Genomic DNA, 19354 nt, shown 5'->3' with positions numbered 1-19354 from the left:
GATCTCTGGGAGGAGGGGGCTTCTGACTCTGGGAAGGGGCTGCCCAGCTGAGGTCTCCAAACAAACCCGAAGAAACCACCAGTCTGAAGGACCTAGTCTGGAGTCCCCTAGCCCCACGACATGGGCCAGGAAGGATGCACCCCTACCCCCAAGAGCAGGGAGGCAGACTACACCACTCCTGAGGGGAGTAATTAAGATACCAGTGGTGGACTGCTAGCCCATCTGGGGGCACCAAGGTTGGATCCCTTCTCTCGTGCAGACCCACCAGGTGAGCACCCCCATCTTTCTGCCAAGGATATAGTTGGAAGAGTGCCAAGCTGGGTGCAGAAGGACCCGAATCCCTCCCAGTAGGCAGACTGAGGCCGGAAAGCCCCTCATTCCCATCCCCAGTAGCCTTTCCACCCAGGTGGAGGCTGGCGATGGCTCCTGTGGCACGCTGCCCCTACCCAAGGAGTCCCAGTTCCCTGCCCAGCTCCAGCCAATAAGCACAGGTCACTAAGTCCAGCATCCAGAGCCTGCCACCTTTTCTGGGCTGGGCCTCCAAGGGTACGTTCTACCCAGGTTAGGGGACCCCATAACCCAAAAGCTGAGATTGATACGGGATTCTGGGCCCAGCCCTATCCTATTGGGTCCTCCCACAGGGAGACCCAAGACCACAGAACAGGGTGTCCCAGGCAGGCTGAGGTCAGACTACAGCTCTGGGCTTTCCCACTCCATTCCAGGGAGGATGCTCCAGTGTCTGGGCCTGGATGGAGAGGCTGGAGGATACCACAACAAACTTCCCCAGAAGTCCTCAAGCTGCAACTTCCTAGGGAGCTCCTGAGGGCAGCAGTCACCCGGCCAGCAATGAATGACCTGGTGACCAGAGGTATGCGAGCATCCAGGGCTCTGCTGGCCAACCTTGTCCCAAGCTGATTGGGCCTGGAGTCCAGGGAGCTAAGGCTAGGATTGGCCTGGGAGGTAGATACCCCTCCTTCCACCTCAGTCTGGGAGTCCTGAGTCGGGATTAGGGGTTTCCCTCCTATCTCCTATCGCCACACCCAGCAGTGTCAGGACTGTGAGACCAGTAGAGGAGACCCCCGGGAGGGCGGGGACTACAGGGGTATCAGCAACTGCAAAACAGCACAAGCCAGACCAGGGACCAGGCCCGGGGCGCGCGGATGAGGCCTGTCAGGGACGTGCACCTGGCGGCTTGGCTTCGTCACCCACCCACCTGTCATCTGCCGCCCTTCGCCGGCGCGGGGCGCAGACGCTGGGCGCGGGGCCCCGGTCTGGCCCTGGAAGGGCCGATCACAGGCGCCCAGAGGGGGAGGGGGGGGCGAAGGCAGTGAACCAAAATGGCGACTTTTTCTGGAGAAGGAGGAGCAGGAGTACGGCGCACGGCGCGGGGCGCGGGGCGCAGGGTCGGCTTGGGGTCCCGACGGCGGCGGGGGCCAGCGGCGGGGGCTTGGGCCAGCCTCGCCCGGGCCGCGCGGGGTCGGGGTCGGGGCGCGGTTGGCTGGGGCTGCGGACGGAGCGGGGCAGGCGCACGGGACGGGGCGGTTACCTGCAGCGGCACGATACGGCGGGCCAGGGCCAGGGCCAGGTCGCTGAGCGCGGTCGCTGGGCCGGGGTCGGGCGGCGCAGGCTGCGCGCCGCGCTGCGCACATGCGCGCTCCCGCCCCTCCCACCTTTGACAGTTTTACTGTGTGTGTGTGTGTGTGTGTGTGTATGTGTGTGTGTGGGGGGGGGGGAGGGTAGCGAGGGAAGCAAACTCTCGCGGTATTCCTGCCGCCGTTTGGCGATGGGGAGGGGGCAGGCTTGAGTGGGAGTGAGAAGAGGGGGAGGGGGCCGGTGGGCCCACCAGTTCTGCCCTGCTCTCTCGGGCTCATCGCGAATTCTAAAGGCCAGGCCTCTGGTGCAAAGTGGTTAGCTATAGGGAAGAAGGCAGTGTGCGGGTAGTGGGGTAAACTGAGGCACGACAAGGACACAGGGAGCTGGCCAAGCCCAGTGCCTACAGAATGAAGCTCCTCCAGAGCGGCTGGGCTCAGGGAGGGTGGGGCATCGTATTCAGAATCCTGATCTGACCATAGGGGCCTTGGCAGAGGAACCAGCAGAGCAGGACAAGTAGTGCGCTCTGGACTGGCAATCTGTCCATCTCTGACTCTGACCACCACTGGAAGGGGCCTGCCGAGGCTGGGTCTGCTCAAGGCCATGTAACTGTACTGGGGGTCACTGCCTTTGGACCAGACTCCCCCTACCTTGGGGGGATGGTCCTAGGCAAGCAGTCAGTTCGTAGCTCCCCTGACCACAAACCATGGACCTTTGGGGGCAATGCTGGGCAACGCTGGGCAATACATGGGTCTGGAGGTGAGCCTGGGGGAGGGAGGACACCCCAGTGCAGGTGGAGGGCCCTAGGGAAGTAGTTGGAGCACTATTCTTACTTGTTCACAGAGTCCACTTGGGGGGGTGGGCTCATGTGTCAGGAGGGAGGAGACTTCAGGTTTTCATTCTATGGCCCTTAATACTATTGAAGATTCCTGCCGTGGCGCTCGGGGTTAATGCGCTGGACTGCAAGATGGGTTTGAACCGAAAGGTCGGCATTTCAAGCTCACCAGCCTCTCCTCCAAAACCGTCTACAGGGTTGCTATGAGTTGGAAACAACTTGATGGCACTTAATAATGACAACAACAATACTATTGAGGGGAAAGCAAGGTGGCTCCATATGATAAGCACTGGACTGTGAACCACAAGGTCTGATGTTCGAGCCTGCCAGTCATTCAGCAGGAGAAAGATGAGGCTTTCTACTCCTGAGAAGATGTAAAGCCTAGGAAACCTATACAGAGTCACTATGAGTCAGAACTGACTCAATGGCACTTAACAACAGTCCTATTGAGGAGTCCTGGTGTGCTTCTGTAGGATAAGCATTTGACTACTAACTAGCAGTTCCTTGGAAACCCTATACAGGGTCACTATGAGTCAGAAGTTACTCGGTGGCACTTAACAATAATACTGTTGAGTTCTGGTATACAAGTTGGAAGTTCGAACCCATCAATCACTCTTCAGAAACCCAATACAGGGTCCCTGTAAGTTGTAATCGACTTGATAGCACACAACAACAATACTGTTGAGCTCTGGTGGCACAGTGAGCTAAGCATTGGGCTGCTAATTACAAGGTTGGTAGTTGGAGCCCACCAGCTCCTCTGTGTGAGAGTGATAAGTTGTCTGCGCCTATATTCACTGTCTGGAAACCCTACGGAAACATTCTACTTTGTCCTATGAGTTGGGATGGCCTTAACAGCAGTGGCTAACACTGTTAAAGCCTTGTATGTTATGAGTTTAGCTGTATCCCCTGCCCCCTAAAATATGTGTCAGTCTGGCTGGACCAGGTTTCTCAGTGCTTTGGCAGCTTTGAAATGATGCCATCCTCCACAGGATGTGATGTCATTAGTTAATTAGTTGTAAGATTGGGATGCAACATCCTTACTGAAGGCACAGTCCTCATCCAATATAAGGGGAGTTTCCCTGAGGTGTGCTCACATCACCTTTTATGTACAAGAGATAAAAGGAGAGAGAAGTGAGCAGAGAGACCTCAGGACCATGAAGCAAGAAGAGCCAGAAGCCAAGTTCATCCTTTGGACCTAGGGTCCATGTGCTGAGAACCAGGGGAAGACTGATGCCAAGCAACATGGAAATCTCCAGGAATGCCAAGTGTACAAATATTGAAAGGAGACAAACCTCCCCATAAGTTTCTAGCGTCCTACAATATGAATCCTGTTGTGGCTCTGCAGGACAAGCACTAGACTGCTAACCACAATGTTGGTGGTTCAAACCCAGCAACCACTCCTTAGAAACCCTATATAGGGTTGTTATGAGTCAGAACAGAGTCAACAGTACTTAAACACCAACACACTATGAGACCAGGAGCCTGGTAGTGGGGTGGGTTAGGGATTGGACTGCCAACCACAGGTCAGCACTTGGAATTTACCAGCTGCTCTTCAGTAGAAAGCTCTCTAGTCCCCTAGACCTACAGGCTCGGAAACTCTCTACAGGGTCACTAGGAGTCAGAACCAAGTCAACGTCACACAACACAACAAACTCTGAGAGCTACTTCTGTCATGGCAGTGCTATGTGCACTAAGACAACATGCTACTTTGGGAAAAACCTGGTCTATCTATTACTTTTACAGTTCAATTGGGTTAAATTTACTTGAATACTCCTTTTTGCATTCCCCAAGCATTTTGGGCTCCTTGAATTGGTGTAATAAGACAGGAATGGCTGGTTTGGAAACAGATGACCAGGGACACTGCCTTGCCTACATCTCTGTCCCTCCTATAGTAGATATACAATCGTGAGGGACAGGCAGAGATGTGATAGACATGGAGTCCACCTTTCCTCAAAGGGACCCTCTCAGACCACACAGCTCTCAAGCCCGAGAGGCTAGAGGGTAGCAAGGCAGAGGATGCGGGGCTGGGGTTGGGGGGTGGCAAAGACAGGAGGTGGGAGTTAAGACGGCAAGGTCAGTGCTTCTAGCCTTTCCATGGAGATCAGGGGAGGGGGAAAGGCCAGTGGTTATGACCTGTGTGGACCCCAAGGAGTGGTCAGTGTTGGCCCCTGAAGAGTGTACAGCCTGTCATTTCTCACTGTGTGTCTATGTCTGTGTGATGTGTTTGCATCTGCGTACACATCCATCACCTGGTGTCTGGTCTCCATGTGTGTCAGATGTCCATAGGGGAGAATGATGTCTGTCCGTCTGTCTGGTAGTGTTGAGGTGGCTGGAGGTCAAGGTATGTGTGTATCTGCCTATGTATGCCATTATTTGGATTCTTAACATATATGAAAGGGCTTTAAAGAGTTGGTGGAAAATTCTGGTATCTAAATTCCATTTCTCCAAGAACTCTGTGAAGCCCCATCATATGTAGCCAGGCTGTGGTGTGTGTGTCTTGACATCAAGGTGTCTGGGGTGTGAGTGTACACGTGATCGTGTATGTGATGTGTTCAGGCTGTAGTTGTTGGGTGTTGGAGGCTAGTTTCTGCCTGAATGTTAACTCCTGTGTCTGGGCATTGTGTGTGTAAAGGGACAGGCTCTTTATTGTTTGTCTGTGTGTAGTAAGACTGTTACAGAATTTGTGTTTGTATGCATACTAGCATGCTTGGGAGGCTATGTCTGTTCGTAGGGTATTGTATTTCTATGTGCTGGGTGTGCTGTGTAGACCTGGCTCCTAATGCCATGGTGTCTGAGTATCTGTGTATGTAGACCATGGTATGTGGTCTTGGCATTATTGCTTGCATGGTGTCTGGTTGCTGTGTGTCAGGGATGTGGTGTGATCCTTGTGCGTCTTCTATCAGGGTGCTGCTCTGTGAAGAAGACTGGGAAAAGCCCCCCAAAAGAAGTCTGAGTTCATTCCCTGGATCCCGTGAGCCTGACTGTACTTGGTAAGTGATGAAGCAAAGGCTCTGGAGATGACATTTGTACAGATCATGCAGGTAGGCTCTACAATCAGAGAGCAAGTGTCCTTATAAGACAGGCCAGGGAGATTTAAGACAGAGGAGACATGAGACAGGGCTGTGAGGCAGAGAGGAGCTGCTACATTTACCAGAACTGCCGAACTCAACTGTGAGCTGCAAGAGGCAGGTGACTTCTCCAGGAATCAAAGTTGTTTCAGGGACCAGCCTGTGGTTATTTCCTCGGACGTCCCAGGGAGCTCATGCTCCGCTCTGGGTGGCCATGTCCTCAGGCCCCTTACACGGGTCTTTTGGGTCACAAGGCCCCATTTGGGTCTGCCTCCATGAACTCACCCCATTGATGGATGGGCAGCCACCGCTGCCCCCTGGTGGCTGAGGTGTGCCTCACCCCTCTTCCCCATGCTGAACACATGGCCACTTGAGAACCAAGTTTATTTCTGATCTTTTGTCAGAATATAAAAAAGTGAGCACAGAACAAGGGAGACAAACAAGAGTCAGGGGTGGGGGTGTTGCATGACAGAGAGAGAGAAGGGGATGGAAACAGGAGGGTTCTAGAAACAGGACGAGGGACTCCCCATGGCAGAGACATGGGCCGGGTGGGGACACCGGGCCTTGGATGATTAGCTCAGGGTATACGGGAGGGGGCTGGGGGCTCAGCCTCATGGTCCCTGAGATTTTCTGAGTCCCCAAGGGGCATGAGAGAAGGCAGAGGAGCAGGGGGTACGGCTGTCAAGGTCCCCTGCCCCTTGCTGTCCCTCAGCCAGGCAGCACCAGCCCCAAACCAGCAGACCCGGGCTAGGTTCTGGGAAGACAGGTGACTCTGGAAATCCAGGTTTTCCTGGGAAGGTCAGGGGAACACCCACCTTCATTGTGCCTGAAGGTGCCTTTAGGTACTGGGAAACAAAGGACTTAGAAGCCAAGGCCAGAGGGCTGGGTCCCAACTAACCGGGTGTGGAGTCAGGGCAGCCTGGGGCTCCATCTGCCACTTTCCAGGGGTCCGGGGCATTCCCTGGACCTGAGGCCTTGGTTTCACATGTGCCAGTGGGCTTCCTATGGGGTGTGTGAGGGCACCTGGCCCAGGTTGTTCCAGCTCTGTGCGGATGGCACTCACAGAGGGGCAGTCACAGTCTGTTTCTCTTTAGTGAGGGCCCAGGGGGTGGGGGATAGACGAATAGACAGACCTGAGGGTGAGGGAACCTCAGGAGGGACTCAGCAGGCAGGGAGACTGTCGTCATGGGGTGAAGGGGCTATAAATAGATAGTATCACTGGACCACCTGTGGCACACTGCAGTACCAGGTCTGCTCTCTCCACCCAGGGCACAGCAGCCAACGTCATGGTCTCCAGTGCCCGGCCAAAGCGGGTGGGTGGGGGCACCCCTGGTCCAGCCTCTCCCCAGGGGCATCCTCAGGGTCCAGCTCTGCCTCATCCTGGCGGGGGTCTGGTCACAGTGCTGAGGTCTGGGGTCCAGCCTTCGCAGCAGCTAGGACACATTTCTGAAGGAACCTGTTGGGGTGGCCAGGCATGGGAGAGAAGTGGGGGTCTCAGGAGAGCAGCTCTGACCTCACCTACTGTCCCGCCCCCCCAGCCCTGGGTCATCCTCCAACCTCACAGCTCCCCCTCCCCCAAGTTTCCAGCCCCCCCCCCCTCCACTTCACTGACCTTGGCTTAGTAGCTGCAGGCTCCGCCCTTCTTCTCGCACCTGGAGCCTCAGCACCTGCTGCAACACCTCCTGCCGCTGCGCCTCCTGCGCCAGCCCCATGCGCTGCAGCTTCTCTGCATTCAGCCGCAGCAGGGCCCGGCCTGCGTGTGGGAAGTGAAGCAGGGCCTTAGGTCAGCAGGGGGCATGGAGAACAGGAGAAAGAATCAGACAGAGAGAGGGAAAACAAACAGGAAGAGACAGATAAGTATAAAGACAGACACACAGAAAAAGAGACAAGAAAAGACCGAGATAAAGAGGGAGAGTTCAAGAAAGACAGAAACAGAAAGGTAGACAGGGCTACAGTGCAAGAGGCAGAAGAAGGAAAAGGATGGAGAGCGTGCCCTGACGTGACAGAGACCCTTCTCACTGCTCACCTTTCCCCCCAGTGACCTGGGGTATGGTAGCTACTCCCCCAGGAAAAACCCCCACTCACCTTTCCTTCCAGGGCCCCTTCCCCACTGCCCCTTCCCCAGCACATACCAGTGATGGCATGCTGGGAGAAGGCTTCGACGTACACGAGGTAGTTGTGGGGACAATGCTTCTTGAGCCACTTGCACACGTCCTGCTGATTCCACAGGACCACGGGTCTGGTCAGACCACCCAGTGGGGGGCTTGTGTGGTACAGGCCATAGTGGTCAGCGTATAGCCGGCTCTGTGGGGAGTAGGCAGTGTTGAAAGGGTGGGGCAGGAAGGTATGGGCTAAGGGGCAGGCGGGCATACCTGGGGGGGCTCCGAGCCCGGCTGCTGTAGGAGCTTGACTGGCCGGCTGCTGGTTGCCCTCTGGCTGCGGGCGTCGTGCCACGTGAGGCTAGTGCCTGGTGTCCGTGGCAGCTGGTAGGGGAGGCTTTCAGCAGACACTGTGTGCTCCAAGAAGGTCCGGCAGAAGCTGAAGTGGGCAGTAGCTGAGGTACAGGAGTCAGTAGGCGGTTAGAGGCAAGGCCAGAGGCCCCTTACCTTACAAGGCAGCTCCGTGCCCAGCACATCTTCACTCCCTCAGTGTGGGCTCCCATGCCCCCAAAAGCAAGAGGAAGGGTGCCGAAGCCTTGTGGGTCCCACAGGTCCAAGAGAGGAGCTGGAGACAGCCGCCCCTTTGCCCCTTCCAAGCCTATGTTTCACATTTGGGGAGCACGCTCACTGGGAGGTCAAGTTCGCTCACCAGGCTGGGGCCCATCCTGGGACAGTCGCCTCTACTTTGGGCTGGCACACGTGTCACGCACAGGCCCACAAGACTGGAGGGACAGACTGGCCCCAGGCGTCAGGGAGGCTCCCCGGACACTACCCCTACTGTGGTTTGCCAACAACAGCTCACTGACAAGGAGTCTGAATGCCATGCCGGCAGGCCCCACAAACATTATGGGCTTTCCTGCTGGGCCAGCTGCCTCCACTTGGGTTGTCCTTTGCCTGGACAGCACTGGTGGGTGGTTTGGGCATGTGCTGGCTTTCCCCAGCTCGGGAACCACATGGTGCTCAGCGAGCCCTCTCTCCACACCAATGGCAGGGTATTCAAGCCTTAGCACCCCATTCATTTCCGGAATCATAGCCTACGTGAGCTTAGGGCAGGCAGACACCTCCATGGGACTCCTCCTACTCAGAGGGATCCCTGTTCCCAGCAAGAAGGCTGGTATACAGAAGGGGTAACTCAGGGAATGAACGGATGGAGACTCTAGGCGGGTAGAGAGGGTAGGGCACCCAGCCCTGTCCCAGAGCACCCCCAGCAGTAGAGAGACCCTCCCTTCCACTGACACAGTCTCCTCCTCTCCCTCGGACAGATCCTACCCAGGAGGGCTCAGTAATACGGAAAACTCACACACCCTAACCTCAGTTTCTTGCTTCTTTCCTGCAGCTTTCTGAGACTGTAAATCCCTAGACCTGGTGTGGCATTGTACGATACACACAGGACCAAAAGGTTGGTTTAAACCAGAAGGTCGGCCATTCCAACTCACCAGCCGCTCCTTGGAAACCCTATACTGGGTTGCTAATGAGTCAGAACCGACTCCACTTAACAACAGCAACATGACTTAAGTTGAGATTTGGGGGTGGAAGGAGAGTGTGCTTGGTGTGATTACTGCCCCAGGGTACCTTTTAGTAACATGGAAAAGCTGTATTTTTCATTTGGCCCCTCCAGGAGAGGCGCTAGATCAGGGTCTTACAGTCTGGCCCAGCGGGCAAGCTCCCGGGGAGTCACTCCAGAGTCAGATGCCTCGGACTGCACGCACCTGCCTCGGCCTGCCGACCTCGCCCATTTCCTGCTCCTGTTCTGGAGAGGGTTCCTGATTGTCAGTCCGTCTGCCTGTCCGAGGGTTGGGCGGTCCCTCCTAGCCAAATGTCAGAGCTGTCCCAGCTCAGAAGAGTTTTATGTTCACGAAGAAAAAGGTGACCCCAGTGCGGTGCCAGCGCGAGGACAGGAGCGCCTGCGGGCCTCCAGCCAAACCAAAGGCACGCTGACCCCCAAAGGCCCGAGGCCGGCGGGTCCCTTCCCCTCCTGCGAAGGACAAAGGCCACCGGAACCATGTTCGCCCGGGCCACAGCCACTCTGGGCCGCCTTCCCCTCTCACCCCTACCCCACCAGCCGCGGTGGCCCTGCTCACCGTCCACATCCCGGCGCTCCCCGAAGCCGGTGCGCACAGCCCCAGCGCGGCCTCGCGGGGGGCTCAGCTTGGACCTCAGCTCCGTGAACATGGGTCCCCGCAGTCCCGGGCGGCGTGCACACGCCCCTCGCCAAGCGCAAGGAGGCTGTGTGGCCGCGCCGGGAACGTGCGTAGCCGCCCCGCCCCGCTCCGCACCGGTCCTCTCTGCCGAGCAGGTCCCGGCGGCTGCGCTGGTCCCCGCGTCCGGCGAGTCTGCGCGGCGAGGCACCTGCCCGCCAAGCCCTATGCGCCGGGCGCGCTCCGGGAGCTCCGAGGTGTGGCGGCGCGCACGCGGGTCTGCGTGTACAGAGGGGGCTCCACCAGGCCTGGGGTGGCAGTGTGCACTTCCCTACGGCTCCAGGGATTTGTGTCCAGGTGCACCTGCCGGGGGCGGACGTCTGCTGGGGGGACCTCTTAGTGGGAAGCATGAGGACATGTCAGTCCCTGTGTGTGGGGGGGGTGAGGGTAGGGGGCAGTACTTGCCTCTCTGGACTTTTCCCCACCAAGCCCTCCCAGCCACGCCCCCTCCCTCACTGCTTGCTGGCTTAGCCAGGCTGCTAAGCCAGCTGCGCTGTCCTGCAGCCCTCTCCCCGGGTCTTTGTCCAATGGGTACCTGCTCCTCCAGGGATGCCAGCCTGGTCTGTGGCACCTCCATTTCAAGGAGCTCGGAGGACTCGGCGTCTTTCCCCTTCCCTGTGTATCTCCAAAGTCTGACTGGATGTTGTCCAAGGCTCAGTAACAGGAGGGACTGACTAGTCTGCGGTGGGGAACGACCAGTAAAGATATACTGGGTGGGATGGAGCAGGGAACGCCTGATTCAGAAGGCTGGTCACATATGTTCATGAAAAGTCATGCATGTACACAAAATCAGACCTGGACACAAGCCTCGCAACGCATTGTGAATACTTACGAGGAATTCACCCAAGTGTCTGGGTCCCGCTCACACATGCTGATGTGACTATCCACAGCTCGTATTTGTTTTGGTAAATTAGACTCCATTGAGGGGTGCTGGGAACTGCAGACTTCAGTACAGTAATCAGGGAGTGGGGGGAGCTGGGAGGTGTGTAGGGCGTGGGTGGGGGCCACCAAGGACTGTGCTGACCACTACGGACTGATCCTATTGGGGCCCAACAATCTGGCGCCAAGGTCCAGAGCAGCAGTGTGCACACAGGGTTCCCCACCACATCACAGCCCTGCAGGTCTACATGCTCCGCTCAGGTGTGGTTGAGGCAGTCCGGCCAAGGTGACTCAGAAGGGTGGCTGGGCCGGCTCAGAGCGAGGGGACCTGAGAGTCTTGTTCCTCTGGAACCACACCGAGAAAACAAAATAAACCGAAAGGCCAGAAGCTTTGGTTTTTGGTTGGCACCAGACCTTGCCCACTTCGCCACAAATAGGCGCTCCCGCGCATGCGCATGCCGCACCTCCTGCCCTGCAACTGCGGCCGGATGCCGTCCGAGCATTATTTCCGGAACTTCGCAGAGAAGAGGCTGATGGGCGGACCTTCGCGTAGAGGGCGCGCTCTGCTTCCGGGGCGCGAATGACGTGAGGTTGCGTCCGCTTCCTTCGCTGAGGCCGCCGGGCTCTCGACTTATTTGCTATTGCCGCATCCTCAGTTCTTCTTTGCCCGGCCTTCGGTGTCGCGGACGCCATGAACAAGAAGAAGAAGCCGTTCTTGGGCATGCCCGCCCCGCTTGGCTACGTGCCAGGGCTGGGCCGAGGGTGAGGCCTGGGCTCGGGGGCCGGCCAGGGGCCGCGAGGGCGGAGGAAAGCGCGCTCGGGAGGCGTTCCGGGCCGCAGCTGGGCGTACGGGCTGTGCCGAGGGGTCCGGCCCGCCCACCGCGGTGCTGTTGTCCCTGGAGGCGCCAGGACCTAGTCCGGGTTGAAGCAGATAGAGCAGGGAAGACGGGTGTCATTGGCTCACCAACTTGGCCCCCTGTGGGAGCCTCAGGAGAGCGCCTTGGGGCTTAGCTACATATTTGAGCCCGTTCTTAGTCTAGTAGCCGAATCTCCGACGTGGAGCGGGAATTCGGGACTGGCTTCCCACGGCCCGGCAGGCCCATTCCTGCTGCTGCTACTGCCTTTCCTCGGTGGACAAGGTGGTCGGGCCCCTGTTGTGGTCCGCTCCTGGCTTCGTTTTCTCCCTCTGGTCTAAGTCATCGCAAGCTGCTGGTTCGGTGTCAGCTCCAATCCAAGGTGGCCCACCTGTGCTGCAACACAGACAGGCCACCTCGGCTTGTTGGATATCTGAGCGGTCATGATCCCTTTGATTATTCAGTTGATTCAGAAAGCCAGTGCATTTCTCTGTTGTGGGTGCTAAGAATCTGTGGTGTGCACACAAGACTGAGATGTTGACTCTTCCACAGAGGCCCTGCCAGTTTACTAGGGGAATTGAGATGTTAGAGTGAATCACCACATCAATAGGGACAGGTTGAGAACTCCAGGGCTCTAAGGTCAGGGAACTCGGTAGCCTTTGATCCAAGTTTAGGAGAGTTGGCTTGAGAGATGCAGAATCGTGATATAGAGAAAGACTGATAGTGTGTGGCGGGAGGGAGATGGAACAGCACAGAGACCCATATGAGTGGAAAGGACAATGAATGGAAGGGAATCATGAGGTTTCTTAGGGCCTGCCACACTAGAGCTGGAGTAGGCATTGGAGACACAGTGATGTGTCCGTGTGCCAAGTCTGGGTTGGAGCAATAGAGTGGTGGAAGGCTGGTGCTAAGTGGTTGATCAGCTGGGTACCCAAGTAAGCTGGGTCCATACAGTGTGGTGAGGAGATACTTCAGGTGTAGAATCAAAAGAACTAGGAACAGATTGGATGGGGCTGGGGAAGGTGGGAGGAAGGCAGAGGTGATGCCGCGTGTAGCCATCAGCTGAAGCAGGGTGCCTGGCACAAGGAGAGGAGTGCAGTCTTGGCAAGTGTAGGTGGAGATGGTCTGCAGCTTGTTGGGAATGTGTGGTTAGAAATTGGGAGAACATGATGCCTTGGGTGAGATGAGGTCTCCTTGGTAGCGCCCAGTGTTGGTTGGAGGGTCCATCACATGGAGGGGTGAGCACATGAGTGTGTTTGCAAGTGGCCATGCTTAGCTGACCACACCAGGATCTCTGGGCGGTTTCTCAAGTGTTAGAAAAGTGATGACCTCGGGCCGAGAAGAGGACACAGGAGTAGTCATTCAGCTGTGGCAGTGGGCAGTACTCAATGGTGTCCTGGGATCTCCTGCAGTGCTACTGGCTTTACCACCCGGTCGGACATTGGGCCTGCCCGGGATGCAAATGACCCTGTGGATGACCGCCATGCTCCACCAGGCAAGAGGACTGTTGGGGACCAGATGAAGAAAAACCAAGCTGCGGATGATGACGATGAGGACCTGAATGACACCAATTATGATGAGGTGAGGTGTGGTGCCTTCCATGGCTCTGTGGCCAGTCCCTGAAGGGCTGGCCGCCTTCTTGGCCCTGTTGTGCTGTCTGATGTGGCACTTGTGCATTAGTATCTCCGTTTCTCATAGGCACCGTCAGCAGTGTGTAAGGGGTAGCAGAGTTTTGCCTAAGTGTGCATTCTTGTGTCTTCAGAAGAGACCCTCACAGGTAGTCGCAGGCATCTCGGATGCACATTAGTGACTGAAACTTACCCGAGTGGATTTGGGGTGACACCTTTGCTTTTGTGCTCACCTCTTAGCTGATGGGGTGTTAGCCTTTGGACGGTTGAAGTTTTCTTTAGGCATGTTCTAGCAGGCGGTATCTTTTCCTCAGTGAGAGGAAAGTATTTTAACTTTTTAGCCTTAATTTTAATTTAATGTTGTTGTTAAGTGCTGTCGAGTCAATCCTGACTCCCAGCAACCCTGTAAAGGGTTTCCAAGAAGCGGCTAGGCTAGTAAGTTTGAACTGCTGCCCTTGTGATTCACACTGACCTTTTAGTCTAGTGCTTATGCTACAGCACCACCCCAGGACTCCTGAGATAACGTTAGAAAGTACAGAGAATTCACATCTACCTGTCTCTGAGCCTTCCCTAATGTTAATGTACGATGTTACCTTGCTGCAGTTCTTGAAACCAGCAAGTTAACATCAGCACAGTATGCCTATATCTCACGTAGCAACATAACATGGTCAGGCCCAAACGCGGGGTCGTTAACGTGAAAATCAATGCTAAGTGAAAATGAAGGATGGTTATGTCATTACGTAATTGCCAAACCTCTGGGAATCATGGTCCAGCCAAATTGACACATAACCTTAATCACAGTTAGTGTTCATTACTGCCAAGTGTATGTCATTAGTGCTCAAATATGTATATATTTTACCATGGCTCTAAATTGAATTTGTCGGATTTACGGGATAGTGGATAAGCGAGGAGTTGTTAGCGTGACTGAAAGCTACTCCATCAGTTCCGACTCATGGCAACCTTGTATAGGGTTTCTGAGGAGCCACTGGTGAGCTTGAACCACCGACCTTGCGGTTCTAACTGACCTTGCAGTCTATCACACACCAGGACTCCAAGTGAGGAGTAGGTGTCGTATTATTAACTCAGTTATAATCAGTTGTTTTTATTTATTTAACTGAAAATGTCAAGAAAGGCTTTGTTAAATACTTGAGGGTTCTTACTGCCTTTTTTCCCAACTTTTTATTGTGAACTGAATGAAGGTTTTACAGAGCAGACCATCAGTTTTACATTCAACAAATCATATATTTTGCTTTATTACATGGTTGCAATTCCCTGCATGTGCAAACAGCTTACAGTGTTTACCTCTATTTACTGTAAACTCTTGCATTCCTCCCTGTGTCTCCCGCTACCTTTTATCTTTTTTCTGCCAACCTCCATTTTGTTGTCTATTGCCTGTCCTGTCACCCATTAACATGTGTTGGTTACAAACTGGGTTGCTAGTCTCATGGTCAGCAGTTTGAAACTACCAGCAGTTTCGTGGGAGAAAGAGGCTTTCTGCTTCCATAAATATTTACCGTCTCAGAAACCCTGTACAGGGCCGCTATGAGTCAAAATTGACTCCATGGCACTTTACCACCACCACTACCCTCTAACCCATGAATAATTTTCCCTCCCTCCATCTCCCGTAACCAGTATAGATTATTGTTTTAACTTTCCTAACATTGGGCCCATACAATATTTGTCTCTTTGTGATTGGCCAGTTTCATTTTAGTACAGTGTCTTCCATTTCGTACAATGTCAGCCACGCTGTGAGGTGTTTCACAGCATCGTCATAATTCTTCACCGTTCTGTAGTATTCCATTGTGTGCATGGACCAAAGTCTGTTTAAACATTCTTCTGTTGAGGGCCATTACGCTGTCTCAGTCATTTTGATAATGTGTATGGAAGACAGCGTATTGAAGGATTTTGTTTTCTTATCCATTCTGCTCTCTATGTTTCTTGACTGGCACATTATTTAATCCACTAATATTCAGTGTAATTATCAGTAGGTATAAATTGATAGCTGTCATTTTTCTGGGGTGTGTGTGTGTGTGTGTAACTGCTGGATTCTTTGTTCCACAAAATATTCTCTGCTGACTTCATTTTGTGGATTTTCTTTTCATTTCTATTGTTTTAATGTTTACTAAATCTTTCTGATGTTCCTCTTATTTTGATGTGCAGGTGTATTATTTTTCTTTGAAGTTACTCTGTAATTTATTAATTTTTTTCCTTGCTTAAAACGGTCTGTTTTATGTTGAAATCGACTTGACTTCTTTGCCATTTAGAAGTTCTGTATCTGTACTGTTCTCTCTCTTTGCTCTGTAGTTGACTTCGTTATACATTGATCTCTCTGCTTCCCTATTTTCAGTGTAGTTTTGTTTGTTTTATGTTAGATAGTTCCGTCTCTAGTTTGAGTTCTAGGTGGTGGTGTTTCAGCAAGGATTGTCTGCTGTTGTTGGCTCTCAGTCCAAAAAACCACTGTTTACCATTTTTTGTAAAGTTGGCCTGGTAATTATAAATTCCTTTAATGTTCTAATTTTGCTGTCATATTTGAGGGACAGCTTTGCTGGGTATATGATTCTTGGTTGGCAGTTTTTTTCTTTGCAGGATTTTGTAACTGACATCTCATTGCCTTCTTGCCTGCATGGTTTCTGCTGGGTAGTCAGAGCTCAGTCTTACTGGTTCTCCTGGTATGTCGTAACTTTTAGATTTTCCAGCGCTGCTCTCAGGATTCTTTCCCTGTCTTTGATTTTGAAACGTTTGACTATGATTATCTTGGTGATTTGCTTTTGGGGATCTATGCTGTTTGGGGTTCATTCAGCTGCTTGTGTGCAAATCTTCTCATCTTTCATGATGTCAGGGAAGTTTTCTTCCCACAACTCTCTGACAGTTTGCTCTGGACTTTTTATTGTCTCTTCCTGTTCTGGAATTCCAGTCCCCGGTAAATTGTTCCTTTTCAGGTTTGCACATAACTTTCTTTGGAATTTTTCATTCTTTTTTCTTATGGTTCTTCTAGCATACTAGTTTTGAGAGCTTTATCTTCCAGTTCACTAATCCGAGCTTCCATTCCTTCAAATAGTTTCCTTTGCCCTTTCAAATGCATTGTCATTTCTGAAATCTTCTCATTGCAAGTTGTGTGCTGTTTCAGACTTTTGCATTTGTTTTGTCTGCTTGTTTTGTTTTCCTGTATTCTAAAGGTTTTTTTTTCTGTGTTCTCCTTGCTTTCCTTGATCTTTGTGTCACTATGTTGTAGTTATCAAAAAATCATTCTTTTGATTTCCTTTTCAGTTCTATTATCTTTTTTCCTCATAAATGTTTTCTAGATCTGTATCTTGATCATTGTTTGAGCCATTCTCTCTTGTGTCTTTGAGCTAAAACTATCTTTTGTCTTTGGGGCATTGTGGGGTTGTTGTATTTGTTAAAACAGTACAGTTGTTGAACCCAGAAGGGAGAAATCTCTGGTGGGCTCGTGCAATTCAAGGAACTCATGAGGTGGTTGTGGAAGGGATGTGGCAGTTCGATGGACTGACTTCCTGTTGGCCTTGGTGTTATCTATGGTCAGGGCACTCAATCAGGAAGGAATTTGTGGAGCCCATTGATGGAACTGGTTTCAGGGGCAGCTGGGGCCAGGGTGACTGGTTAAATGCAGGTCTGGTTGCTCTGTGGGTTTTGTAGCTCTGGAACTGAGCCCGTTGAATTCAGGCACCAAAGCATTGTAGGCGGACCCCAACTCACACTGGTGTGGCTCCCAACCACGAGTCTCCAAACTCCCAGAGAACAGCATCTTAGCTGGTGGTGGATGAGGGTGGGAGCTGGCCACACCTCTGGTCACCTGGGGAGTGTGGGGAAAAAGCACTCACACCTTTCCCTGCATCCACACGAATCTGCTCTGCTGCCAAAACTGCTCACAAGACGGTGGAGCCGTGTCTGGCCAGCCGTTCCCCAGTCCTTCTCCCTCTTCAGCCTCTTCTCCCAGCAAGCACTCCATCCACCCCTGGAACCTTTCTTCTCAAGTTCAGGGTGCCAGAATTGTCATCTGTGTCTGTTTCATTTGGTCTCTCGTACCTTTGTTGTAGAGGGTCTATGTTGTACGTCTGTCTAGTTGACCATTGTGCTGAAAGTCCTCTTTATTGCCTTTAAAAAAAAGCTTTTTGTGAATTGAATTAAGATTTCCCTGATCATTGGTTTTACGTTCTACAGGTTATGTGCTTCATTTAATTTCAATAATTACAAACTCCTTAATCTTAATATCATTTATTTCACTTCTTCCCAGTGTTTTTTGTTTTCATTCCTCCTCCTCCTCTCCCAACCCTTCTGAGTTTTGCCCTTGGGTAAATGTTGCCCTTTTGATCTTGAATGTTGACCATTCTATGGTGTGTGTACCTCACTAATTGTTTCCAAGCATCCTCAGTTTTTTTTCTTCTTTCCTTCAGAAAGGGAGAGACCAATAGTTGACCACATAGATGACTACTCATGAGCTTTTTTTTTTTAATGCTTTATTGTGAATTATGTGATAGTTTACATGGGAGGACATCAGCTTCACATTGATCCTGTCTAATATTATTTCCTTGCCATGGTTACAATCCCCTTCATACATCATCCATCAACCAAAGGTTATACCCCGCAAGCGTGCCCTCTGGTTGTCCGCATACCTCCCGTCTCCCTCTCCGGACCCAAAGTCCCCAGCTGCTCCAGCTCCCCACGTCATCGTCACTGCCTCCATCGCTGTTCCTCTGGGTAGGGTTCCATTTCCCGTTCTTCTCTTTTGATGGTCCCAGGGACCTGCCTCCTAGACTGTAAGGTTAATCACTCCCCTCCCTTTGCCCTAAATCGTCTACCTTTACATTTCCAGCCCTCACAATCAGTCCTGATAACAATTATTCACTATTGTATTGCAAGAGACCTATCTTCATCGTCTTTCAACAGCCCTGACTGGGCAGAGTGGTTACTACTCAGTGAAGATTCTACCTTGCTCCAAGTCCTCTGGATCTAGGTTCCCTCTTGAAAGCTTGTAAGGCAGTCACTTCTTGTCTCTGTGCCCCCTACCCCCCATTTTGGGTAGCCAATGTCCAAGTTGCCCATCCCTGTCTACTCTGTGTACGGAGGGGGTGGGAATGATCCTCGCTGGGAAGATTTGTGCCCTCTTTTGAGCTACTGCATCCATAGGTGTAGGTCAAGTTCATCAAATTGTATCAGCTTACTCTTTTTTTCCTCTTCTTTCTTCTTCTGTTTGAGCTTTGATCATCCAGTTATTGAGGCCAGGTCAAGTGGGTATTATCTGCAAGTGTGGGTGTACTTATGCATGTGCCCTCTCTTCTTATCAACTGGATGCTTCACTCTCCTCTCTAGTCCTCTTTGTCTATGTTGCTGACTCTGGGTCCAAGAGTCCCCTGGACTTGCCACACTGCTGGCCATCCAGGTCTCCATCTGGGTTCACAGGAGACTGTTGAGCGTTGTAGGGCTTAGCTCGCAGCTTCATTGCTGTTTTTCCCTCACTTCCCCTTATCGGTGATGAACGTGGTCACCAATCAGAGCATGCATTCCCATTGAGCCTTAGTCTTATAAGGGGGTTTGCCCTGAGGGGGACCCGACCACTTGCCTTAATGTCTTCTGGGAGAGCCACTTGTTTGTTCTTGTAGTAATCTGTTGGTCTGCCTATATTATTTTGTTTTTTTTCCTGTCAGTCTTTCTTTCAGGAAGTATCTTCTGTTCTTCTGGCCACTCCAGGCTGGTTTGCTTGTCCTTTCAAGTGGAAATTTCCCCTCAGAAGATTCTGGATGCTGTTCAGGATTCCACCTATGGTCTTGTGTAATGCAGAGGCTCCACAGGAAGCCTCCTTCGCTAGGCACATTGTATCCCCATTTTAGGTATTCCAATCAATTATAGACAGAAGACTGCTTACAAGCTTTCTATGGTGGTATTTCTGGCTATTCCTTTCTCTCCCTCTCTAGTGTGTATTTTATAGTGGTATGCCAGGGAAACCAAGATTCAACAGACAGCCAAGCATTTTAACATTATTTCCCTCCTTTTCCCCATTCAAACCATGTCTCAATCTCAGTATCCCAGAGTCCTGTTCTTCCAAGGTTTTGCATACATCTTTATTTGTCTCTGTCCCACTTGAGTTTCATATTCATCTTATCGTGTTTCATTTCATTGCAATGATT

The 19354-nt window shown here is 52.4% G+C and overlaps 2 protein-coding genes across 3 annotated transcripts in view; one reads left to right on the top strand and one right to left on the bottom strand.

The window, feature by feature from the left end:
* Positions 1-6070: 6070 nt before the first annotated feature.
* SAMD10 (sterile alpha motif domain containing 10) lies at positions 6071-9824 on the bottom strand. The gene is made up of 6 exons (XM_006873374.1): positions 9734-9824; positions 7866-8047; positions 7626-7797; positions 7106-7246; positions 6392-6495; positions 6071-6283 (listed from the first exon to the last, which is right to left on the bottom strand). Exons 1-6 carry the CDS (start codon positions 9822-9824, stop codon positions 6071-6073), a joined length of 903 nt encoding a protein of 300 aa, XP_006873436.1.
* A 1555-nt stretch (positions 9825-11379) lies between these two features.
* The window catches only part of PRPF6 (pre-mRNA processing factor 6), a 32908-nt gene continuing 24933 nt past the window's right edge, over positions 11380-19354 (top strand). For both annotated transcript variants that reach the window (XM_006873330.1, XM_006873329.1), the window contains exons 1-2: positions 11380-11491; positions 12996-13164. In XM_006873330.1, coding sequence (XP_006873392.1) covers positions 11421-11491; positions 12996-13164 — 240 coding nt within the window. In that variant the 5' untranslated portion in view covers positions 11380-11420. The remainder of the gene's footprint in view (positions 11492-12995; positions 13165-19354) is intronic.

Source organism: Chrysochloris asiatica, unplaced genomic scaffold (assembly GCF_000296735.1).
Source record: "Chrysochloris asiatica unplaced genomic scaffold, ChrAsi1.0 scaffold00238, whole genome shotgun sequence".
NCBI classification, from domain to species: domain Eukaryota; kingdom Metazoa; phylum Chordata; class Mammalia; order Afrosoricida; family Chrysochloridae; genus Chrysochloris; species Chrysochloris asiatica.
This window is presented reverse-complemented; position numbering and strand designations above follow the sequence as displayed.

Excerpts from the sequence above, each read along its gene's own strand:
- SAMD10 (XM_006873374.1), bottom strand. The coding sequence starts at position 9,824 with ATGTTCACGGAGCTGAGGTCCAAGCTGAGCCCCCCGCGAGGCCGCGCT. Across the intron at positions 8,048-9,733 it reads GGAGCGCCGGGATGTGGACG|CTACTGCCCACTTCAGCTTC; the intron begins GTGAGCAGGGCC and ends CCTGTACCTCAG. Across the intron at positions 6,284-6,391 it reads CTGCCCTGACTCCACACCCG|GAAAACCTGGATTTCCAGAG; the intron begins GTTAGTTGGGAC and ends TGACCTTCCCAG.